Raw genomic sequence first — 26,206 nt, forward strand, 5'->3', positions numbered from 1 at the left:
AACTACCCTTCCATACAACATCCATCACACATAGGAGTAGATTTTAAAACCCCTGTGCGCCGGCGCGCCTATTTTGCATAGGCCGCCGGCGCGTGCAAAGCCCCGGGACGTGTGTAAGTCCCAGAGCTTCCTAAAAGGGGCGGGAGGGGGCGTGTCCAGGGGGCGTGTCCAGGGGCAGGGGGATGTGCCGGGGGATGCTGGGGCACATCCCCCTGTTGGGCAAGTTACGCCTGCTTGAAGCAGGCGTAACTTGCCCAACAAAGGTAGGGGGGGATTTAGGTAGGGCTGGGGGGTGGGGTAGATAGGGGAAGGGAGGGGAAGATGGGGGGACGTGGAAGGAAAGTTCCCTCCGAGGCAGCTCTGATTTCGGAGCAGCCTCGGAGGGAAGGGAGGCAGGCTGTGCGGCTCGGCGTGCGCAGGCTGCCGATTTTGCGCAGCCTTGCTCGCGCCGACCTCAGATTTTATAAGATATGCGCAGCTACACTCGTATCTTATAAAATCTGGTGTACTTTTGTTCGCGCCGGTGGCACGAACAAAAGTACGTGCGCGCGTATTTTTTTAAGATCTACCTCTTTTTGTGCCATCTAGGTTTGGGTATCTTGCATGCCTCTTGCTGTCACTGTTCTGAATAGGGATGTTATTAGGGATGTGCATTTGTTTTAAATGAATGGCACAACTGAACAGAAAATGGCCTTGCACGGGGGACTCGGGAATGCCCTTCTGGCCCGCCCCCGGTCCCGCCCCGGACCGCCCCCTGACCCCGGACATGCCCCCAGGACACGCCCCGGGACTGCTGACACGCTCTCCAGACACGCCCCCACCCGCCCCTTTTACGAAGCCCCAGGACTTACGCGCGTCCCGGGGCTTTGCGCACGCTGGCGGCCTATGCAAAATAGGCGCACCGGCGCAGGGCTTTTAAAATCTAGCCCTTAGTGATTAGCCACTGCTATTAATTACATCAGTAGCATGAGATCTTCTTGGTGTTTGGGTAATTGCCAGGTTCTTGTGGCCTGGTTTGGCCTCTGTTGGAAACAGGATGTTGGGCTTCATGGACCCTTGGTCTGACCCAGTATGGCAATTTCTTATGTTCTTACTATATACTGTAGTATTAGTCTTAAAATCACCTTAGAGAGGAGTTTTATTATTGGTTCATTAATTTCTACGCATTCATCTCCTCTTTGGATTCTTGTTGTTGGCTTTGTTGTGAGTATATCATTAAGAAACATCACTTTGGCAGCAACTTCAAAGTTATCACTGCTGTTTTATAGCACCAGGAAGCAGGGCAGGAACAAGTGGGCAAGAGGGCAGGACCCAAACCAATGGAAGGGGGTAAGTGGGGACCAAGAAGGTTCCCAGCCCTAGCAAATTTTCTGGGGAGCATGGAAGGAGACTGGCAAGGCTTTGGCTGGGCCCAGCTCAGCCCAGCTGGGATAACCTAGGCTCCACAGTTGTCTTTGTGTGTGTGTGGGGGGGGGGGGGGGGGGGGGGGGGAGAGGGGTGTTGTTGGGCCTCAGGAAGGCCCATTTTGTTTTAAATGTTTTTTCTGAAAAACAAAAGAAATAAATGAAATGAAAAACCAAACCTAAACAAAAATTTGTGTCCTGCACATCACTAATGCCTATTAGTTCACAGGGAAGTAACCATGCCATGTACATAAAAATGGATACATCTGGAGGCTGAGTGACTGTTGCCACACACTAATCTTGCCTCTTCTCTAATACCTCCTTTATATAATCAAAGATGACAAAATGCCTGTCAGCTGTGCTTTGGCCGCACAAAGAGATGCAGTCCCTCTAAATGCTGGTAATTCGCTGCCCTAGCAATGACACTGGACACAGTATAAACATACAGGCATCATCTGCTCATGTTAGGAGACAAAAATGAAAACAGTACCAGCCAGCACCCACACAAACCCCAACCTCTACTTGCTGGCCTTTGTTCAGCTGTTGCTCAGGATCAATATTGCAATGGAAAGGACTATCATTAACTGGGTCATCTTGTCTGGCATGTCTTGCCACCTATCTTTCTGTGTGAGAAGGATAGAGTGCATACTCTTTGTTGATAGGCTCAGTGTGTGCTGCCAGATTGAAGGTGTGCCGTTTCTCCGCAATAACATTTTGTTTTGCACTTTCTGGAGCCAGTTCAGTAATTAATATCTTCCTTTAATTTGATGGCGGTGAAAAGATGTTCCTGTTGCACGTGTAACTGTATGCGCTGTGATCTTTCCTGCTTTGTACCTGCTGCTTTCTGTGCTGTTCATTTCTATCCATTATTCTCTCGTTCAGTCTTGCCCTGACATGTTACTGCTCTGCCTATGGGAGCAATGGGAGTTCTAAGAAAACATCACAATCAGCGTTGTATTTTAATATTCCATTTCTAAATAACAGTTAGCTAAGAAGGTTGCGAATACAAGTACTTACAGCAGTTGTCTTCATCAGACCCATCTCCACAGTCATCCACAAGATCACATACCATCAAGCTGTCGATGCAAGCTTTTGTGTCATGACACCAGAAATAGTCAGGACCTTCACAGCTTGCTACTGCAGGTGGAAGGGAGCAGTTCTCAAATGCAATGTCATCAATAGCTGATATACCATCATAAAAACCAAGACTGACTTTGTTCAAAGACAATTGAAAAGGCTGTGAGATACGACCAAGCTGAATGAATGCCTTTAACCACTGATTCCCCTGATCATAGTATATCCTCCAAAGAACAGTAGGGGCATTCATACCATCAACAAGTAAATGCATCTCTGCTGCTCCAACAGATAGTCCATAGTTATAATACCTGCAGAAGACAAGAAAAATAGTACAATAACTAAAAGGTCAGTTCATCCAAAGAAGTAACTTAGAAAAATGTGCAGCAGAAAAATAATTGCCACCTTCAGTAAATAAAAATATTGACATCCTGAGATCCATATTCAGCTGCTGTGTGGCTTGGCTAATTAGCCGGATAAACTTATCCAGCAAACTTAGCCTATAAATTCTAGAGATGTGCATTCGTTTTTGCCAAATTGGAAAATTCAATGAAATTGTCCAATTCGGCATGTTTCAGGGAGCCCGAAAAACAATCGGGATTTTCCCATGTTTTCGCAAATAATCGTTTTTCAGGTTAGCTCGCACTAACAAAAACTAACAAAAAGTAACAAAATCTAACACGCTAACTCCCCAGAAATGGGAGTTGGCGTGTACTAACTCCTGTTAGTGCGCACTAACCCAAAAAACTATTTTTTGCGAAAAAAAGCGCCGAACCGCAAAAAAACGACTTTTCCCGTGGCAGCTGGAAAACGAAGAACGACACGAGCACAAAAAACGATTCATATCTCTAATAAATTCAGCTACATGGCCACACCCCTGAATATATCAGGCTATTTTAAAATTAGCCAGATAAGTTTATCTGGATAACATTAGAACAGGTGTACAGATCAACCAGAGATAGCCGGATAAGTTATCTAATATCAGAGTTAGCCGGATAATTTTATTTGAACAAGCATTTGCCAAGATCCAGTAACATGAGTTAATTTTTATTATGCAGATGTTTTCAAGCGTTTTGTCTGTTTTTATGCCATTTATGTTTTTAGTGTGGCAGTAATGGGAGGTATTTCATGTCTTATTTTAGATATATGGGATGTTAACTCTTTTTAATTGTTTTGAGATGGTCATTTCATATTCTATATTATATTGTGCAGCCGCTATAATTCATCACAAGGCAGGGGTAAGGCCACATGCACATAGAACATTGCACACCACCATCATACCTTCAACAACAAAAGAGTCAGACAAGGAACTGGAGGAAATAGGCCACAGCTTTATTACAGTAACTACAATATAATTAAGACCTAGGAACCCAAGTCTTAACAGAGAGCACTAACCAATTGTCAATGGGCAGCCAGCGCATTAACTCTGGACTCTGGGGATCACCACTGTCAAGCAAAGTCCAGTCTACTTCATGAGGCACTCACTCCTCGTGGGCTTACCAACCAACCCACCGCATACAAGCAAGGTGACTGCTCACTTGAGAGGGGCATCTAGTCTGCCATAACCTGGGGCCATCCAACCCTGATAGCAGACTATCCCAGCAAAAGGTTCAGTGTACCAGTCATACCTCGTGCTGCCTCCCATAGAAAAGAACCCCCCCTCCCTGCGCGAGTGACCCTGCCCTAGCTGTGACACGAGATAATTACATGGCAGAATCAGAAACTGATGTCACACTGAATGCTAACTGTGAAATCAAACACACTGGGAGGGAGGAAGGGAGGGAGGAATGAGGCAGCAACTTCAGTGCAGGAAGTCGGTGCAAAAGGGATAGGCAAAATCCCGAGCTCTGCCTCCCTGAGCAGCAGCAATTGCCCCCACCATCCACCCAAGAATTCAATCCCTCGAATGAGGGATCCCTGCTCCTCCCCGGGTCTGCCTTCACTCCTCTCCAGCCCTGCTTATGCTGCCCACTAGCCCGCCACTTCGCATCTAGGCCCCCGGGCCCCATGTCAGTACAATGTGATGTCAATGGCAGCGACGACGATTCTCAATGACACGGGCATTGCGCGGCAAAACGTATCATCACAGCTCCAAGGGACGAGGAGGCCTGGCCTCGCGGCCCATGTGGCAGGTATGTGCATGGCCTGAGCCACCCTCTCATCTCCGGACATGTAGCCAGGTTAATGGCAGCATCCGCCCACAGGCCCGATACTATGTCCTTATATGGTTATTTTTAATGTTCATTATTATTTGTTTTTAATGTTTATTATGTGTGTTTTTGTTATAAGTCACCTTGAAATTGTTTGATTAGGTTGATTAGATGAGATATATTTGTTAAGTAAATAAAAAGATAAATAAGTCTTTCAGCATTTTCTGTACCCTGGATTGGGGGCTACACTGCTTAAAAGATCGTTCTGAAGCAAGATCCCTGAAAATTGCTTCAGATTATAAATAAAGACAAGTAAATATGACCACCATTACTCAGTAGCTAAAGGAGCCCTTGTATTCTCCACTGTGCCTTAGTGTCTGTGCTACTCTCCCCTCAATTATACAACATGTTAAATTTCTATATATTTGATAACAATAAAGTGTAATAATGGATAATGAAGAGAAAATAGGTAGATAGCATATAGTGGATGATTTTAAGACTCTCCATGGGTCTGCAAGGAAAATAAATAGCATAACTGCTCACATCTGCTTTGAAGTGCCGAAAAGCGGAATATAAAAAAAAAATCTAAACACATAAATTATTAAATAAACATTCATGCATATATAGACATAACTTTAGGTGTACTGGGAGCCACACAGTTAATAAAATACCATGTATTACTGCCCTGAAAGTGCACGCATGTGTTTCCAATACACGCACAGTTTTTAATGCAAGGATCCACATAGTTCATACAGCTATTTTATAGAAATATGCGCATATATTTTATGCGTTATATAATTGTAATATGTGCAAGTAATAATCTTCAGTTTCTGCACAGAGGCAAGTATTTTCTAAAGCTGACTGATATATGTGCATATCTTGGTTATGACAAGCACCATTTGCTTAGAACTCCACCAGTTGGCCTAGACCCTCACCTGTTCACCCAAACCTTCCACCAGTTCACCCACACCCTCCATCACTTACTCCATACTCCCCACCCAAAAACAGCAGAAAACAAGAGAAGCTGGGTTGATTAACAAGTGTAAAAACATGTATGCATATTTGATGACGAAAGCACATATTTTATTTATAAAATACATAAGTGTACATACTCCTAAACCATCTTCAAAATGCCCTCTTTCTCTGCATATACCTTACCTCATAGCAGCGACTGTATGTGCACGTTCCTGCCCTTCCGAAAATTCACTTTTCCCGCATAGAGGCTACTTAAGTGTGTATATGCCAATTTTATATGCAAAACCAAGTCTTTGAAAATTACCCCATAGAGACGAGACGGTAACTTTCAAACGGGGTACGGGCACAGATACAAAACCTCAGCAATGTTATAATGTATGCGCACATAAGCACAATACGTTATAAAATAGCCTAGGCATGCACATGTGTTTGCCCAACTTGCAAGTGGGTGCGCCCAGCTGAGCAAAGTCAGGTTTGAGCCACGCAAGTCGGTGAATTTTATTACAGGTGTGCGACCACGCCATGACCAGTTTCACCAGTTTGTCCACAGTTCCCCCAGTCTAGAGCTAGGTCCTCCAAACCCCCTGGTTCTGTAGACTGCACTTCTCCCAGTTCTCCCAGCCCCCTCAAACCCTTCACAGATGCCTGTCTTTTATTTAAACTTACATTTCCTCCATAGCAGAAGTAAAGCTACGTGATATTGGACCTGGGTGTGCATCTAGGCATGTAGGTACTTGTGAGCACATCTCTCATGGCCATGCCCCAGAATGCCCACACCATGCCCCTTTTTCGTTCAAAGTGAGATATTCATGTATTGGGAGATATGCACGCATGCAGAACATGCATATGTTCACCTAATTTTAAAAGCCATCTACATGTGCGCACATCTCACGATTTTGGTGTGCTCCCAGCTTTTAAAATTCACCTCAGATTTAGAAGGTATAGCAAATATTTGTGTTTCAATCAAGCCAAAAGTGTTTTCTCCCATCCCATGCCTATGAAAATCCATCAATTCCATTACACCTAATTTCAGGCCAACAAAAACAGCAACAGATGCTCCAAACATGGAAACTAAAACTTACCAGAAAGACATTGTGCATCTTGATCCCGACTGGCTGAAACGAGGACTTCGTAACTCTGCAACTTGTGAAATACTAGTGCTGTTTTTCAGAATGAACATAAAATGACCTATTGAAAAAAAAGACATAACACCACATGTTACAAAATGGAAGCTATCTGATGTAATTAACTCTAGTATATAAGGAAATGGTTAAGCCAGTCTTGATTTTAACCAACTGCTTACATGGCCTACTTTCCTTAGGGAAATTAGAACTACAAGTCCACACTTGTGCCCTTAGAAGTGCTGATCACAGAAGCTGCATCTGCTGGTGAGTGAGCAGGAATTGTGAGCATTGGTTTTCTTGGGAATGTGTGTGCTTAAAGCTTGCAAAAGAAATAGTTAGAAGTTGTGTGTATAAAGTATGCTAAGGAAAATAGAAGGTCAAAGGTTTTCTGTGTATAAATTGTATTAAAAACATGGCAGGCCGATACAGTAAAAGTCGCGGGAAAGCGGGCAAGCCGCTCTCCCGGTGCGCACACAGGCCACTCTCAGGTGTGCGCGATTCAGTATTCAAATGAGGGCCCGTGGTACAAAGAGGCGCTAGGGACACTAGCGCGTCCCTAGCACCTCTTTTTTGACAGGAGCGGCGGTTGTCAGCGAGTTTGACAGCCGACGCTCAATTTTGCAGGCATCAGTTCTCAAACCCTCTGACAGCCACGGGTTCGGAAACCGGACACCGGCAAAATTGAGCGTCCGATTTTCAACCCGCGAGCAGTGGGCTGATTTTAAATTTTATTTTTTTTTAATTATTTTTTACTTTGGGACCTCCAACTTAATATCGCTATGATATTAAGTTAGAGGGTGTACAGAAAAGCAGTTTTTACTGCTTTTCTGTACACTTTCCCAGTGCCGGCAGAAATTAGCGCCTAACTTTGGGTAGGCGCTAATTTCTGAAAGTAAAATGTGCGGCTTGGCTGCACATTTTACTTACTGAATCACACAGGAATAACTAATAGGGCCATCAACATGCATTTGCATGTTGCGGGCGCTATTAGTTTCAGGGGGGACTAAAGTTATTCTTTCAGTGTTACAAACTTAGGGGCGGATTTTCAGAGCCCTGCTCGCCTAAATCCGCCCAAAACCTGCCGATTTAGGCGAGCAGGGCCCTGCGCGCCGGTGAGCCTATTTTACATAGGCCTACCGGCGCGCGCAGAGCCCTGGGACTCGCGTAAGTCCCGGGGTTCTCCGAGGGGGGCGTGTCGGGGGCGGGCCCGGTCGTCGCGGCGTTTAGGGGGCGTGTCGGCAGCATTTTGGGGGCGGGTACGGGGGTGTGGCTACGGCCCGGGGTGGTCCGGGGCGTGGCCGCGCCCTCCATACCCGCCCCTAGGTCGCGTCCCGGCGCGCAACAGGCCCGCTGGCGCGCGGGGATTTACGTCTCCCTCCGGGAGGCGTAAATCCCCGGAGAAAGGTAAGGGGGGGGGGTGTAGACAGGGCCGGGCGGGTGGGTTAGGTAGAGGAAGGGAGGGGAAGGTGAGGGGAGGGCGTTAGAGGATTCCCTCCAAGGCCGCTCCGATTTCGGAGCGGCCTTGGAGGGAACGAGGGTAGGCTGCACGGCTCGGCGCGCGCCGGCTATACAAAATTCATAGCCTTGCGCGCGCCGATCCAGGATTTTAGTGGATATGCACGGCTCCGCGCGTATCTACTAAAATCCAGCGTACTTTTGTTTGCGCCTGGAGCACCAACAAAAGTACGCCTATGCGCGCTATTTGAAAATCTACCCCTTACTGTATAAAAGTCAATTCTATGCTTTGGAAAGAGGGTCATAGCAGTTTCTTGGATAAGTAATCATTGGTGCATGATTTTCCCATCTATTCCCCCCATTTCTCACACATCTGTTGGAGCTTGCATCAGCGTTGAGCTCGGGACGCTCCAGGCTTGGCAATTCAGTTACGTTGATGATGGAATGGAGAGCAACTGGGAACTCTCCAGCGTGGGACAAGGAGAAAGCGTGCCCTCGCGGTATGAACAGTCCGAGTCTGGGAATCAGGAGCGTGGATCGAAGTCATGGAGCTTGGAAAATAGACATGGAGCTTGGAATGAAGACAATGATGAGAAGCTGAGATGAAGACAGGAAACAGAGAGGGATGAGCATGACTCTCAGGCACCCTACACAGCATATGGGGCTGGTCGCAGATCACAGTGTCCCCTTCGTGCCCTACACAGCCGAATGGCTGGTCACGGACCATGAGGAAGAGCTCAGGAAGGCTCTTAGTGCAGGATTGCAGTAACCCCTTGGATCCTCCGGAGTCGGGACTTGGAACTTGGAAGATAAAACTTGGACTTGGAAGCTCGGATTAAAAGCAGGGAATCTTCAGAGGCATGGGTCCTACAGAACCTGGAGCATTAGGACCGGATACATTGCGGAACTTGGAACATCACATAACATCAGGTAGATCAGGACATCACGGAACATCAGGAACATCAGGACATTACAGAACATCAGGAACATCAGGACATCACAGAACATCAGGAACATCAGGACATCACAGAGCATCAGGAGGATCATGGAACATCAGGAGGATCACGGAACATCAGGAACATCAGAGCAGAGACCAAGAAGATACGGAAAGTCCATGGACGAAGATCAGAATGCCTGGTTAGGAGCTGCAGATGAGAAGTCCTTGGGAGGATTAGCCCCTTGCAGAAGCAAGTTGGCACTGACTGAAGAGCCCTTTTATAGGGCTGGAAGAAGGCAACTCCCTGGGAGGAGTCCAGGAGGAACCAGAGGGACCACTCCCTGCTGGCCTTTTAAATATAGAGAGAAACCGCGGACGCGCCCCCTAGGCAGAGAGGGCAGGACACTGGACAGTGGCCATGCTTGCCACTGAGGAAATGGAGCAGGGCTGGGCAGAGGAAACAGGCCCCGATGTGCAAGGCGGTTCTCCTGCCGCCGAAGGAGGAACAGGAGGCGGCTTCCTTGCTGCAGGTAAGTCCGTGGATGTGGCCTCCGGGCCGTGGAACCAGATAGCGGCATTGGCGGCTCCCGAGCTGCAAAGATGGCCAGGTTGGCGGTGTCAGGTGAGTCGGGCCAGCTGGAGAACACTCAGGCAGCTCCCGAGTGAAGGCAAGGTCGGGGCTTCTGCGGCCTCCGGGCCAAAGGTAAGAGCCTGCTTGCGGCCCTGCCGCGAGCAGGATCGCAACAGCACCCCCCCTCAAAGGGGGTCCCCTCCCTCCTTCGGGAGGTCTAGGATCCGGCAACTGGAACTGGGAAGGTGCAGGCACCTCCTGCAGGTCATGGAAGAGAAATGTGGAAGGGACCACAGAACCAGGGAATGCACAAAGGAACAAGGAGACAGAACAAGGAACACAGAACAGGGGAATATACAAGGAAACAACGAAAGGAACAAACAAGAGAACAAGAGAACACGGAGCAAGGAAACACGGAGCAAGGAAACACGGAGGAACAAGAACAGGCAAATGGAACAAGAACAGGCAAATGGAACAAGAAAGAAGCAGAGCAAAAGAGGACAAGAAACAAGAGGAGCAAAAGAGAACAGCAGAACAGCGGAGCAAGAAACAAGGCAAGAAACAGGGGAGCAAGAACAGAAGGAACAAGAAACAAATCGGAACTAGAGGGAACAAGAAACACAGCGGAGCAGAGGAAACAAGAAACAGCGGAGCAAAGGAAAAAGACAGCGGAGCACAGGAGAACAGTGGAGAACAAGAAACAGTGAAGAACAAAGAGAAAAATGGAACAGCAAAACACGGAACAAGAACAAGCTAGAACAAGAAATGGAGAACAAGAAACAACAAGAAACACAACACGAGAAACAACAAGAAACACAACAAGAGAACAAGAAACAACAGAGCAAGGAATGGAGAACACAGGGAACCAACGGAGAACAAGGGAGGGAATCCAGGGTGGGAACAGGCTATGGCAGCCAATATCAGGTGGGGCACAGGTGCCTCCTGTAGGTCTTGGAACCCCAGAGATGAGAAGGACCGGTGAAGACCAGGAAATCTTTATTCTGCACAAACCATCATAAAAAGCCCGACTCAGGCTGAGTTTCTCTCGTTAGCTGCTTCAGGGGCTAATACAGCAAAACAGATATAGTCACATATAACAAACATATACACCATACATACATAATTAAATCATATAAAATAAAAACAAATAAATAGAAATATTTAGAATTATTATAACACACATAGATGAAAGATGACAAAGACTGTAACAAAGTATCATGGCCAAAGCCTTTGAAGAAATAATCTATATATAAATGGTCTGTTCCTTATATTGGTATACAACTTATTAAATGACCTATTAACTTTGTTCAAAATGGTAATGTAATGTGACAAAATCTATATATGTATGTATCCATGTGTATCTACATATTAATTATATCCATTGGTGCACTAAAAATAGACTAACCCAAAATAATCTAAAATGATCTACCTTTTGATGCCGGTGGTTGCCTGCATGCAGCAGTTCATATATCTTCTTAAAAACAGCTTTCTTGAGTATTATTTATTTATTTGTCTTTTCTATACCAACATTCATGTAAACATATCATATCGGTTCACATCGAACAGGGGCATTACAATATTAGAAAGAAAGTAATTTAAGGTTTGGTTCAGCTAGAAGCCGTCATATGTATCAGTTGAAACATGAGAACTGGGATAAAGGAAAGCGAAGGGAAGGTGTAAAAGACATAATCTTGTTAGAAATGGAATAGCATATAACATGAACTTACAACTTAGAGTAATAACATATACTGTATCTGGCTGATAGCTATGGGGATGCTAAAATTAAAGGGTAGGAGGGAAAAGTGCATATTTATACAGTACAAATTAGTGAGGTAGCATCATCTAAGGGATGAGCAAACTCGAGGAATGAGCAAATTTGAGTGGAAGCAAATTTATGGGATAACATATTGCTGTGGTAGATAATATAACAAAAAAACTAAAAATTATATTAAAATAAATTAATGAATACACACAGACTGAAACTGACTATAGGACAATGCTAGGAGTCATAGCGTACCATGTATGGGTAGCCACTGTATTGGCAAGCCTATTTAAAAATATACTTATGTAAAATTAAGGGGGAAAATAAATATAAAGATATTTTGAACACGTCTTCCATACCAAACATGCAGTCTCTCTAAACCAGTATTGAACAATAAATCAATACAAACAAAAAGAAAACGGATTAGCCTTCTGAAAAATTATTGTGTCAACTGATACATATGACGGCTTCTAGCTGAACCAAACCTTAAATTACTTAAATATAAAAATACCCTTCATGTTTTAATTGTCAGAGATTGAACCATACAAGAAAGCCTGCCTGCTGCCGGCCATTTAAATGCTTAAATTTGCGCCAAATAGAAATCTTCTTTAAGAACAGTTAAACCAAGAAAATTGATATTTTAAAAAATAAGAACAGCATGGCAGTTACACCCACAAATGACAATCAGGATAAAAATACCAATCGAGTCAACATAAAAGTATACTACTGCTTGAACATAGAAAATAAAAAAAAAACAAAATAATGATGAGGATGTTAACCCATACAGAATCTCTTAAAATAAAACTGAAAATATCTTGAAACAAAAAGCAAACACAATCCGCCGTCTCTCACTATGGACAGCCTATCCTCCTATACTTAAATAACATGCAACATCGTATTACTAAAAAACTTTAGGTAAAACCTTACCACCACAAGTATGATGCGTCAGCACGACCGCTTCTTACCAACCAGAAATGTGCTGTCAACCTGCACGTTGTGCCTGCCATTTAAATACTTACATTTCGCGCCAAAACTGTGTTTCATTACAAGGCAGTGTGGAATGAAGACTTAAAAATAAACCAGCAAAAGAGGCTAAAAACACAAAATTGATTCAAACAAAGCAACCACCATGCATCATGGTTATGGCATATGAAAGCAATAAAATCAATCAAAAATGTAAATATATAAAAACATAAACAAAAAGGCATAATTTAATAATATATTAAAATACACACACATATATATGTATTGCTTAAAAGTGGGATACTAAACATTACGCCATGAAATTCAACAATATTCAGAAAGCAGTATCATCAATTGCATAACTAAAAATGTATTGCATAAAAGTGGGATGTTAGAATTCTCTATGAATTTAAATAATATTTGCGGTTTTGTTTATCGGCTGCGCCCGAGCCGATAAACAAAAAAACCACCCCGACTCTTTAAAACTAATACCTTAGCTTCCCCCACCGTCCTGACCCCCCCAAAAACTTTTTACAGGTACCTGGTGGTCCAGTGGGGGTCCCTGGAGCGATCTCCCAGTCCCGGGCCGTCGGCTGCCACTAATCAAAATGGCGCTGGACTTTTGGCAAGTCTTGTGGGGGTCAGGAGGGTCCCCCAAGACTTGCTAAAAGCCCCTGATGGTCCAGCGGGGGTCCGGGAGCGATCTCCTGCACTCAGGCCATTGGCTGCCAGTAATCAAAATGGCGCCGATAGCCTTTGCCCTTACTACCAGTGCCATTGGTCAGCCCCTGTCAAATGGTCAGGAGCACAAGATGGCGCGGGCCATCCAGTGCTCCTACCATGTGACAGGGTCCGGCCATGTGACAGGGTCCAGCCAATGGCACGGATACCCTGTCACATGGTAAGGGCAAAGGGCCATTGGCGCCATTTTGATTAGTGGCAGCCACTAATTAATTAACTCCAGCATGACCCCAGCAGATGTCATCATTTGGCATTGAAGAGCCGAAGAGAGAAGATGAAGGACCGTAGAGCTCCCAGGTCTGGACACCGAGGCCTGGACCTGACCTTGGGCTGAGGCCCAGGCTTTGGGACCTGGCCTCCTTGGTGAGGCCTTGATGTTAGGCCTTATTGAAGGAGAATGGCCTGTTTTGCCCTTTGAAGGACAACCTTTTAGTCTTACCTGTTCCTGGTTGTTTTTTCATCTGGTAATCCTATTTTTTGAGACTTTTCTCTGTGAGAACCTTGGTACCACTTCATAGAGGTTTGGATCGTCCCTGTGTTAAGTTAGATCAAGGGGTAGGGAAGATTCTGCTGTTCTCTGTCTCACCTTCAGTGGATGGATCAGTCAGTGACTCAATGTAGAGGAGTTTCAACTTTGAGTTGCCTGTTTTTAGTGACTGTCTCCTCAGTTTTAGGAAAGGAAGTTTTTTCCTCTCTTCCTATCTCTATTTTCTTTTTCCCCTTTAATTGGAGTTATAGACTATTTTTGTTCTCCAGAGCTGGGTGCCCTTGGTACCTGGGAATCAGTATCCAGCCCACTGAAATGAGTTGTCTTTCATCAGCTAGAACCTGAAGCTTGAAAGAGTTCTGTGAGGACTGGATCCCTGCCTAAAGAGATTGTGCATGCTGTGGATAATATAATCCTTCAACTGGTTACCTTCCATAATGCCTGATTTAAAAGCAACTTGTTTGAGTCAACAATAAGCAGAATTTTCATATTATCATTTACCTTGAGATTGTTTATAAGTGTGATCATATGGTGGTGCTTGTTTCTGAAAATCATCGGAGAGGTCACTTCTGGAACTTCTGATCCAATCAAATGCATCTGCATTGACAGTCTCAAACCAGCCACAGTTGTCATTCTCAAAGTCACATTTAGAAGCTGCAATAAAGCAAAAATGTAATTTTGTTTTCCAACTATTATTAGGGCTTTTAATTATAGATGTTTATAAATTGTAAGTTTAGACGTTTATTTTCCAGCTAATTAGGGGTTCTTTGATGGTACAAAAATGTGGTGTTTTCCATGGTGCAGGTACTATGACTGGGCACTTTTTCCAGTTGAATGTACTGCCATGACTAAACAATGTTTGCATTCCCCCTCTACCACTACAGTAACTGGCACTCACATTATCCCAGATCATACTATAATTAGTCTATATCATGCAGACGATCTTCTGATATACATAAGGCAAAAACGTAACTGCAATGTATTCTAAATTAATGATACTCAGAGAGGAAATTAGAAATAATATTTAAACGTATTTTAGGTAGACCATCATATCACCCTCCGTGAGTTTTGGGACCACTTTTGTTAGTTGCCCAATTTTTTTCTCATTAGGGTCTTCTTTAATCATCGGTCCTTTTTATCCACACAAAAAGTAATTTTTTAAATAATTTTTTATTTTAAGATAAAATCGAGATACTTCCCCTGATCCTAATGTGAAAAAATTGGGCAACTAACAAAAGTGGTCCCAACACTCGCAAAGAGTGGTATGATGGTCTACCTAAAATACGTTTAAATATTATTTCAAATCTTCTTCCTGAGTATCGTTAATTTAGAATATGTAGTTACGTTTTTGCCTTATGTACTCACATTATTCCAGCCATGAGCACATGCTGCCTACTTAGCCTTCTCTCCCTAACAACCCCGCCACTCTTCCATACCAACAACCCCAGCCCCAGTCCTCTTCCCTCCCCCACAACCCCACCTCTATCTCCCCACCAGCCTAACCTCAACTTTCTACCCAATTCTGTCCCTACCACTCTCAAATTCTCTACCCTTGCTCATTCTGGGGCCAACATAAAAAAGTGCACCTAGCCTAGCTCACAGGTTAACGAGAGGTAGGACACACGTATTGGATATGCTAGATTAACCCCCAATCCAATAAAAAGATCAGTACATACAAAATGCATGTCTAAACAAAGGCGTATTACCCCCCAATGCAAAAAATTGCTGTGCACCCGACATGCACTTTTTAACCCATCAAATTTAATGCCTGTATCAGAGCTGGCATAAAGTCTTGCCGTGCATCAAGGCCTCAACTAAAAAGCCAAAAATACGGTACTGCTTTTCTGTGGTTTCTCCTATTTAGTATCATCACGATATTAAGTAGGAGGAACCACAGAAAGCAGCATCATGAAAACATTAAAAGGCTTGATGGAAAAAGTTTCGGGGCACATAATATACTCCCACAGTACACACGCTCCAGGCCATGTATATTGTACGTGCATAGAGTGCCAGTAAATTAGCTGATGTAGGATAAAATAGATGCTTCTACTAAGCGTTCGTTTTTGTAACCCACATGCAGCACATGTCTCCTGGATGCCTGATGCAAGATGCACTAGGGATGCACAATTTATCCTTAGCGCATCCTTTTTAGCATGGCAGCTTGTTTGATTATTGCATCGGGTGCCCAGAGAAGTGGATGTGCGTGTTGAAAAAACGGGCACCCAGTTTGGTCGCACGTTTGTTTGCGCATTATATTGCATCGGCCCCTCTGTCTGTAATAAATGGTTCTTAATTTGAAGCAAAAACATTATAAAGAGATATTTAAGATTTTTAAATATACATATATTTATATCTTTGCTTTGTTTTTAGAATTCCTAAAGCATAGCCATCAGCATATTTTGAAATGGGATGCTGAGGACAGAAACAACCTGCCTTGTAGGAGCCAAGTCAGCAAAATGGAAGAAGAGTTTAAGAAATTAGAGGAAGATCTTAGGCAGTAGAGAAGAATAGTGATGGTATTTTCAAAGATATCACCTATGCATTATAAAGGAAGGAAAGGCTATGTTGCACCTGAATTTTTAATATATGTCTAAAGTGCTGGGGGTAAAGAAGATGTATCTTGTGGGCCAGGGCAATACATGAAAGGAACTGAATTTATGCTAGCAGCTAGAGGGATGGCCTATACCTGTCTAAAAAAAGACCAGGATCCTAGGTGAACAGTTTAGTTCAGATATTGACAAAATGTTCAGAAGTATTACCTGCTCACGGTGTAAGGCTGACTAGGCCTCACTGTGTGTTATAATGTGAAAATTTACAGCAGTGGGAGGTTCCATGGGTGGGGGGGTTACTTTTTTGAGTGATAAGATCCATCCCTTACAGCAGAGGTGTTAAAATCTGGTCTTCAGGGGCTGCACCACTCAGGTTTCTAAGATAACCCTAATGAGTATGCATGAGACAAACCCAGATACACACTACCTAAAATGCATCCAGATATATCTCTTACATAGTCATTAGGAATATCCTGAAAATCTGATTGGTTTGTGGCACTTGAAAACTGGAGTTCAACTACCCTACTTTACGGGGTAGATGATTTGTCTAAAGCTTAAAAGTGACTCAATGAGTCAGCAGAGAGAGACGTCATCCAGAGGAACTAGGGAGAGGAACAAGGGCTTTGGCTTTCCAGGCTCCTGGAGGAGAAAAGGCCGTTAGACTTTATTTTCCTTTGGGAGAGTGAATTCTACTGCAAATGAGGGAGAGAGAGCGTTCCAGGAGAGATCCAGCTGCAATCAGTGGTCCAGGAAGTTTACTATCCCAGTTATTAGGTGTAGGAAATTTGTCTAGGAATCTGCTGCACCACCCATGTACTGATACTATTTTTCAATTGGGAGAAGAGAACTTCATAGGTTCCAACTGGATTTCTAAGGGAGACAGAGGCTTTCCTGCAACTTTGCTTAAGTTTGAGAAACTGTACTTTTAATGCTTGTGGACTATTAAAATGTTAAAGCTAGTCTTTTGCTATTTTTTGTACTGCTGAAGATTTCCTATTTTTTGTCTTCAGTAAATCTAATTTCTGTTTTGGATTGACACTCGGTGTGTGGCCTGTTCTATTGAGAGACTATGTGTGATCCCTCTGGGCGTCGAAGTTTCTTTGCTGCTCCCCACCAGAAGAATTCTGGATCTGGAACTGCAACAAATTGACTACTGTTCTGCAATGCTAGAAGGTGGCCCTTTGCCTAATACAGGAAGGCAGGAGAAGCAAAACACAGTTTGATTGGCAGGGGGCGGGGGCAAGTAAAATCAACCAAGCTCTGAAAACAGCTCTACACACCCATCTCCGACTAACAATTTCTTACTTTGTTTACAGTAAGTCATTTATTTGCATAAATCAGAGAATAATTATTCATTCTCAGGTGAACCAAGAAAAAGCTTGATGTTAGAAAATTAGGGATAGTGGTAAAATAGAACCATAAAACCAGCATTACTAATCAAAGCATCAGTACTAAGTTTCTATTCTCTACTTATGCACGGGAGAGAAAGAGAAAATCATCAAGAACCGAGAAATGTAATCGGAGAGCATGAGACCTAAAGATACAGAAACAGTCCTAATTGGGTATCACACAACTGATTAAAAAGAACTCGCCAGCTCATCTTGATATATGTTTTGCCTGTATATATTAAATAGTACAAACTATAGAAAGAAGTTGTTTGGTGCATTGCAAATATTAAGAAGAGTACTAGAACATTTTTGAGGTTGAGGGGGTCCATATTCAGTCACAGCCCTGATAGCAAAGTTAGCTGGATAAACATACCTGGCTGACTCTGGAGGCATATTCAACAGTGCAGCTGCACTACTGAATATATCGGGCTATCTTAAAGTTAGCCATTAACTTTATCCGGCTAACTCTAGGGCAGAGCTTTGGCACAACCAGACTTAGCCGGATAAGTTATACAGCTAATGTAACTCCTCCCTGAAACATCCCTGGAACAGCCCCTACTTTATCTGGCTAAACTTTAGTTGGATAAGTGCTCAAAAATTTGAAAGTCGGCATTTAACTGGATAACTTGTGAGTTATCCGGCTAAATGCTACTGAATATATAGGAGCACTGAGATGACATCCTACATACCCTGGCTTACCAGCCAGGTTCATTCTCATCATGGTATGTACAAGTCAGACAATATAAAGCCAGCACCTTCAGTTCTCTAAATATATACTCTGCATCCATAGAACCCCACCCGCCCCAGCAGAGCAGAACCAGGACAATTCCCCCTTCCAAATCACCATACAAACTATGTGTTGCATCCTGCAGTCCGTGGGCTAACCCAGCGAACCGCCGCCCTCACCCCTCAGGCCAGGCCACGGTCACGGCAAAGCATCCTCACGTTTGGACGCTGCCTCTCTCCTTGGCAGGCTCCACTCCTATTCATGGCAACATGCCTCTGTCTTACCATTGGCTTCCTACCTCCATGCTGTCCCTTAGGCGAGTGCACAGCCAACACTGCGGAATTTACAGCGCCCACAGCAGGAAAAGCACCATGGCATGGATTGATGACCTCAGGTACTTAGGCTTATAAAAGGCCCTCCAGACCCTCACAACCTTGCCTCAGCAACAGGTCTCCCTGCTCCAGCAGTAGTGCATGTTGCTCCAGTGTCCTGTTTCTTATTTCAGCGTTCCTGTTTTCAGTCCAGCGCCTTTGTCTTCAGTTCTTCAGTCTAGCATCCTTGTCTCCAGTTCTTTAGTCCAGTGCCCTTGTCTTCAGTTCTTCAGTCTAGCATCCTTGTCTTCAGTTCTTTAGTCCAGCACCCAAAGGTTAAACCCGAGGGAAACGTAGGCTGGTAAAGGTGAAAATCCAGCTTGACCTGTGCTTCATCTGGAACTGCCTGCTGATGATGGGGACATCCAGGGCTCCTCCCTGAAGATTGCGTCAACACTGACTTAGCCTAAGGGTCCATGAATGGAACAATAAGCAGTCAACATGCATGCTAATAAAATAACATACATTTCATATCCTTCAACTCTTTTTCACTGCTGCTTCTTGCTCATTAGAACTAACTGCTGATCTTGCTGTCAGGACACCTCAGGGGCCCTTTCATTTGAACAGTGTTCCTAAATTTGACATCAGTACTAATATCTTGGCAAGACACTTTTAGTGAGATCCATGAAGTGGAACAGCCCTGCAAGCATTGCAACATGCAGTGGAACATCATAAAACCTATTGGGAGGTGCAGCTGGAAAATAGAACAAGCTGGTCCGCTACAAATCCCTACACAGAAACTACATGCTGGATGAACACCTTACCTTGGTCATGCAAAATGATCCTTACCAAATATAAAAGAAGGATCACAAATTAGAAACTGAAATATGCAGCAAAAGCTGAAATGGCAATGTCATGAAGCCAGGCTTTGCATGCAAAGCAATAGTGGAGAAAAAGATACAGATTTCCACACCCCAGGGAGTGAGGCTGAGGGAAGGTGATGCCAGGGGATGAAGGGAAGGGGAAGAGAAAGTGATGCTGGGGTGTGGGAGATGGACGATTGATGATGATGATGATATCAGTGTTATGGAGGAGTGGAGAGAGAAGGAAGGTGATGATGGCAGGGGGTGAGGGAGAGAGACGATGATGATGATGATAATAACAGGGAGTGAGGGAGAGGGCAATACTGCCAGGGGCTGAAAGGAAAGGGTAGAGAAGGTGATTGGCATAAGGAGTGGAGGGAAACGGAAGAGAAAACGATAATACTAGGGGATGGAAATAGAGGGAAATTGTTGATGTAAGGGGGTTAGGGAGAGGGGTGAAAGAAAAGGGAAGAAGACAATGATGATGATGACAAGGGATGAGGGAGAGGGGTAGAGGCAGAGAGAAGGAGATGTTGTCAAGGGTACAGAGCAGATGATGATGATGTGAGGGGGTGGAAGGTGGTGATGGAGCCTGGGATGGGGAAGAGATGGTGGGAGAGGGAAGGTGATGATTCCAGGGGGTGGGAGAGAGAGGTAGAAGGAAAGAGAAAGTGGTGATGATGATTCCATGGGTGAGGAGGTAGAAAGAGAGATAATGTTGATGCTAGGGAGTTAGGGAGAAGGAAGGTGATAATACAAGGGAGGGGGAAAGAAATGGTAGAAGAGGGAAGGTGAATGTGAGGAGACCAAGGGCATGGGGGGATAGGGAAGAGAAGAAGATGAAGATGCCAGGGGAGAGGGAAAGAAAAGAAGGGAGAGGGAAAGAAGAGAAAGAAGGGAGAGGGAAAGAAGGAAGGGAGAAGGCGATGATGCCAAAGGGTGGGGGAGAGGGAAGAAAAGAAAAGAGAAAGAGATAAGGGGAAGTGAGTGGTGTGCCACAACGAAGTGAAACAAAAAAGTTGGGAACCACTGCTCTAAAGGCACAGCAATTATGGCAGACAGGACCAGCTGAGGCAGAAGTTGGGGCTAGCAATGATAGCAAGGTGCAGTTCCTGCTGCACATAGTAATATTCCTCTTTCTGAATAGCCTGCTCACAGGGGAATAAGAGTCTTATAACATCTGCTGCCAGCAAGCTGCTCAGAAGGTGAGGAGAGAGGATTGCTTGAAGCACGCCCAAAAGGAGGGAGTGGGCGAGGATCACTTACAGGACTATGGAATATCGGCGTGCGTTAAATCGACGCTCATGATTGAGCGCCCGCTCTCTTAATGCACACTAATCCACCTCTCCCAGGCGCCCGATTTAACATTTAAATGGACTACCACAGTAAAAATGAGGCACCAGGGAAAATTTTGCATCTCTAATGCTTTCTCAGCATTGGATACCATGAGAAGTTACTGTCAGCGGGTTAGGAAAATGGATGCTCAATTTTATGAGGGCCTGACGTTGCAGATAGATCCCAACCAAAGAAAAGCTGGAGATGCCTGTAGGTTTGTCTGACAGGGAGCGTAGGTGTGTATGAGCTTGTATATGTGTGTGTATATATGAAAGAGAGGAGAACGTTTGTTCATCCCTCTTCCACTAATCCATGACAATCTCGGGATGACTGGAAATCAAAGTTCCCAAGTATGGAGAATGAGAATTTTTAAAATCCTGTTTAGTTTTATTTTTCAGGTGTTATTTGCTGTGTCTGCTGTTTTGAAATATTTTATTGGTGTTTGGAATATTTAAAAAAACTTGTGTATCAGTTTTTAATTATTTGATCTTTTATTCATCAGCTTTATTTGAAATATTATTAGTATGTTTTTAGTATTATGATTATGTATTTATTTTATTTCTTGATTTTATTGTATGATATTTGAAGAATGGTGATGGTCCTGTTTTTTTCATTGTTGTACTGCAGAGTGCCTAGCTTCTTGCAGTTTCCAGTTCAGTTTTTGTCTGCATGTTTGTATTTCTACTTTATGGGTGTTCTATTCTGTTTTTGGTGAGGGTCTGTTTATGTCCTGCATGTGTGACTGAGGTGAGGCATTCTCCTAATAGGAGTGTATTAGGTGTTTTAAGGCTTGTGGAGGGTCAAGTACTCACCAAACACACATCACAATAGACCTAATATCATATGGGTTCCAAGTGTCTTTTTTACAGGGATTTCTGGTTGGCTTCACAGCAGTGTATGTAAATATAATGTAAGCAATATTTTTATCAGAGAATACTGTACTTTGATATTTTTCATGTAAAATATAAATGCATAACTATTACCTGTGTGTGTGGAATGGGGCAGGGGGCATTGTGCAAGGCTATAAGGTTCACCTAGGGCAAATAATACCCTTGCACCAGCCATGGGTTGGGGGGGGGGGGGGGGGGGGGGCGAGGGCGGGTGGGATGGTGTCAGTTTTTAAAGTTTGTATCATTGAAGGGAGCTGGGCGGTTTTTTTTTGGTGGTCCCAGGACTGAATGAACTTGGGGGGGGGGGGGGGGCAGCACAGTAATTGTTCGCACAGAGCAGCAAGAAAGCTAGCACCGGCCCTGGGCAAGATTGTACAGTCCTCTACTCTATGCTGCTTGGTCCTAACCAGTAAGCCAAATTACCTCATAGAGATCCCAATGGGGATCTATAACCACATCTTTCTGCGAGAGGAATAAGGATTCAAAGTGAGAAATTCAGATCAGACATTGACAGACATTTTTAAACTGGAAAAGGTGGATAACAGATAGAAGCCCATGGATATGGACTGTTACATCGAGTGAACAAATGATGGAAAATCACTAAACTAAGGAGCATACTCATTTATTCTTGAACAATAGAGTAGAAGAAGGAAGTAAATATGAGGCTACTCAGACAGGCCAAAACAGAAATCTGCAATCAATCCAACACACCTTTCTGCCTGCACTTAAACGCATATTTTCTGGGTGCAGAACTTACTGCTGATACAGGAAGGAGTTTGCGTGGAGAAAATTGTGTTCCTAAACAGAAGTACTACTTAGTGCCCTCACATGAAAATCCTAGGCAAATGAGGGCATTAAGCAGTACTCCCCAATGTAGAGAGACTGCACTAGCTAGCGCACATTTTTTTGCACTGAAAATTAACTTTTGGCCCAAGACTGCAATTAAGCTTCCAGCGCTACAAAAAGAAATAGAAAAAGGAAATAGGAAAAGCCCAGCGGCACATCCCGGTGACCTCGCACAGTCAGACTTATAAAAGGCCTTCCTGACCTCCACTTCTTTGCCTCAGCTACAGGTCCCACTACCCTGAGTATAGTGTGTTGCTTCAAGCATCCTTGTCGTCAGTTCCAGCATACTTATCTTCAATTCTTCTGCCTTTTCCTAATTGCTCGCCTGTTCTCCTTGCTTTCCTGCCTTGCCTATCCATCCCTTCTTTCCCATCAGATGGACACCTGGTTTGACCTTGGCCTGATCTCAGATACCTTGATCACTGCCTGCCAAGGATCACAGCCTGCCTCCAGATACATCGGACTCTGTCTGTTGTGGTTGAGGACCCAGCTAAGCTGGGGAAAGTCCCACAGGAACCGTCCAGGTCTACAGGATAAAATGGAACTAAGCTAGGGAATCTTCAGTTTCTACCAGCCACCTACCCCACAAGTTGAGCCCTTGAGTTTTGGCAGCTGGCAGGACTTAGTCAGGGGCTTGGACTGAGGCTAGTGCTGGACTGGAGACTGGAACCGAGGCAAGGCTGGAACAAAGGCAGGCATGGAACTGGAGTCTGGAACCAGATGCAGGGAGGTGTGGCACACTGAAGCAGGATGGGACACTGAAACAGGCTGGGACTTGGAACACTGGCGTAGGCTGGGACCCTGGAACAGTCTGATAATTGGAACACTGCAGTAGGCTGGGACACTGGAGCAGGACAGGACAGACAAGACAAAGATTAGACCAGACAGGTAATACAAAAGGCCTAGGGAGGCCATGAGCAAGGCAAAAGCAGAATGCCTAGGGAGGCCACTGAGCAAAGCTAGACCGGGGGCTTTGGAAAGCCAAAGCTGGAACAGTACGATTAGGAAAGCCACAAAGTGAACTTGGGACAGAAGGCTTAGGAAAGCCACAGAACAAACTTGGAACAGAAGGCTTAGGAAAACTACAAAGTGAACGTGAGACAGAAGGCTTAGGAAAGCCACAGAGCAAAACTAGAGCAGAAGGCTTAGGAAAGCCACAAAGCATTCAGAGATATAGGGCCAAGCAGGGAGCTGAAAAGACTCAATGACAAGGCCCTGAGCATAACCAGAAGCAGGGTTAAATAGTCTGGAACCTGCTGAGTCTTAGGATCACAGTGACTATGAGTGGAGAGATGGTAAGAGCAGCTCCCTCAGGGACACTGGTAGTTGGCAGGCATAACTGGTAGTTGGCAGGCATAACAGGATGGTAAGAGCAGCTCCCTCAGGGACACTGGTAGTTGGCAGGCTACCTGTTATGCCTGCCAACTACCAGTGTCCCTGAGGGAGCTGCTCTTACCATCTCTCCACTCATAGTCACTGTGATCCTAAGACTCAGCAGCTTCCAGACTATTTAACCCTGCTTCTGGTTATGCTCAGGGCCTTGTCATTGAGTCTTTTCGGCTACTCTACGACAACCTCGTACGCCATCAGTAGAGGCCCTCACCTAAGACCTGATGACCCTGGCACCCAAAGGCTCAACTCAAGGGGAATGAGAGCTGGTATAAGTGAAGTTCCAGCTGGATCTCTACTTTATCTGGGCCTACAGGACTCCTTTCTACAGGTTGCATCAATCTTGCCTCAGCCCAAGGGTCACAAATGCAACAAGTTTACTGATTCAGGAGTAAAAAAAAAAATCAATATGGGCATTAAAAATGTACACAGAAAACCAGAAATGTCTCTTACCACCCAGATTACTGCATTGGCCTTTGAGTTAGTCAAACCAAGCACAAATAGCTGGAAGGCTTTGAACTCAAATGCTTATAATCTAAAAAATAAAATTCCAGATCCGCAAGCCCTTGTGTCAATGTCAGACCTGGATATTGCTGCTATCATGGAGACGTGGTTTAATGAATCCCATGAAAGAGATACAGTCATACCAGACTATAATCTCTTAAGGAAGGAGTGAGGTGGCAGAAAAGAAGAAGTAACTCTTTATGTAAAAAGTATTATCAAAGCAACTCAAATGTAGGGGAAATGGGGAAAGGAACAGGCCTTGTTGATCATCTTGTAATCTTGGGTCATCTTGGAATGGGGAGATAGCACCTCCATCTACAATGGTATGGTCTACAGACCTCTAAATCAGGCAGAAGAAGTGAAAAGAGATCTGGCTGAAGACATCCAGAAAGCGGAAATGAAGGGGGAGATGTTGGCAGGAGATTTTAATCTTCTAGATGTGGATTGGAGTATTCCATTTGTGGACATAGATAGATATTGGACTCCCTTCAATGGGTGTTCTCCTCACAAATGGTAATGGAACCTGTGAGGGAAAGAATGATACTAACCTGGTACTTATGAATGAAAAAAGCATTTATAATATCTTGTCAAGCAGGCACTCACCTAAGTATCAGTGATCATCTGATGGTATGGTTTGATATAAGAGCCAAAGCAGAGAAGCATCATGTAAAAAGCTCAAAGTCCTGGATTTCAAAAATATCAACTTTGATAAATGGGGAAGTACCTTAAGAAGAATAGTCAATAAGCTATATTAATCAATAAGCTGTATTAGTCAAGCTATGTCAAATAAGCTATATTAAAAACAACAAATCTTTATGTCAGAGTGGACACGCCGGAAGGAGTGGAGAGAATGAGACGGGATTTAAGGAAACTGGAAGAGTGGTCGAAGATATGGCAGCTGAGATTCAATACCTAGAAGTGCAAAGTCATGCATATGGGGAGTGGAAATCCAAATGAACTGTATTCGATGGGGGGGGGGAAGGCTGATGTGCACGGAGCAGGAGAGGGACCTAGGGGTTATAGTGTCTAATGATATGAAGTCTGCGAAACAATGCGACAAGGCAATAGCAAAAGCCAGAAGAATGCTGGGCTGCATAGAGAGAGGAATATCGAGTAAGAAAAGGGAAGTGATTATCCCCTTATACAGGTCCTTGGTGAGGCCTCTCCTGGAGTACTGTGTTCAGTTCTGGAGACCGTATCTACAAAGAGACAGAGACAAGATGGAAGCGGTACAGAGAAGAGCGACCAGAAAGGTGGAGGGTCTTCATCGGATGTCATATGAAGAGAGATTGAAGAATCTAAATATGTACACCCTGGAGGAAAGGAGGAGCAGGGGTGATATGATTCAGACCTTCAGATACTTGAAAAACTTTAACGATCCAAAGACAACGACAAACCTATTCCGTCAGAAAAAAATCAGCAGAACCAGAGGTCACGAGCTGAGGCTCCAGGGAGGAAGACTAAGAACCAATGTCAGGAAATATTTCTTCACGGAGAGAGTGGTGGATGCCTGGAATGCCCTTCTGGAGGAAGTGGTGAAGTCCAAAACTGTGAAGGACTTCAAAGGGGCGTGGGATAAACACTGTGGATCCATCAGGTCTAGAGGAAGTGTATAAAGAGGAGGCAGCAAAACACTGCACGGAGCGGCAGCAGCCACAGAGGCATTCACGGAGCGGGATGCCAGTGGCCAGTGGTTGGTGTTCCACCTTCACGGAGCGGAAGGATGGAGGGCTGCCATCTCCAAATTTAAAAAAAAACAGGG

The 26,206-nt window shown here is 44.4% G+C and overlaps 1 protein-coding gene across 1 annotated transcript in view; it reads right to left on the reverse strand.

Moving 5' to 3' along the window:
- MALRD1 (MAM and LDL receptor class A domain containing 1) overlaps positions 1–26,206 on the reverse strand; it is a 954,719-nt gene that overhangs the window by 749,071 nt on the left and 179,442 nt on the right. The window contains exons 16-18 of the mRNA XM_029587045.1: positions 14,144–14,296; positions 6,685–6,790; positions 2,421–2,788 (exon numbers count right to left, since the gene is read on the reverse strand). Of these exons, the coding sequence (XP_029442905.1) occupies positions 2,421–2,788; positions 6,685–6,790; positions 14,144–14,296 (627 nt within the window). The remainder of the gene's footprint in view (positions 1–2,420; positions 2,789–6,684; positions 6,791–14,143; positions 14,297–26,206) is intronic.

This window comes from Rhinatrema bivittatum, chromosome 2, assembly GCF_901001135.1.
Source record: "Rhinatrema bivittatum chromosome 2, aRhiBiv1.1, whole genome shotgun sequence".
Taxonomy (NCBI): domain Eukaryota; kingdom Metazoa; phylum Chordata; class Amphibia; order Gymnophiona; family Rhinatrematidae; genus Rhinatrema; species Rhinatrema bivittatum.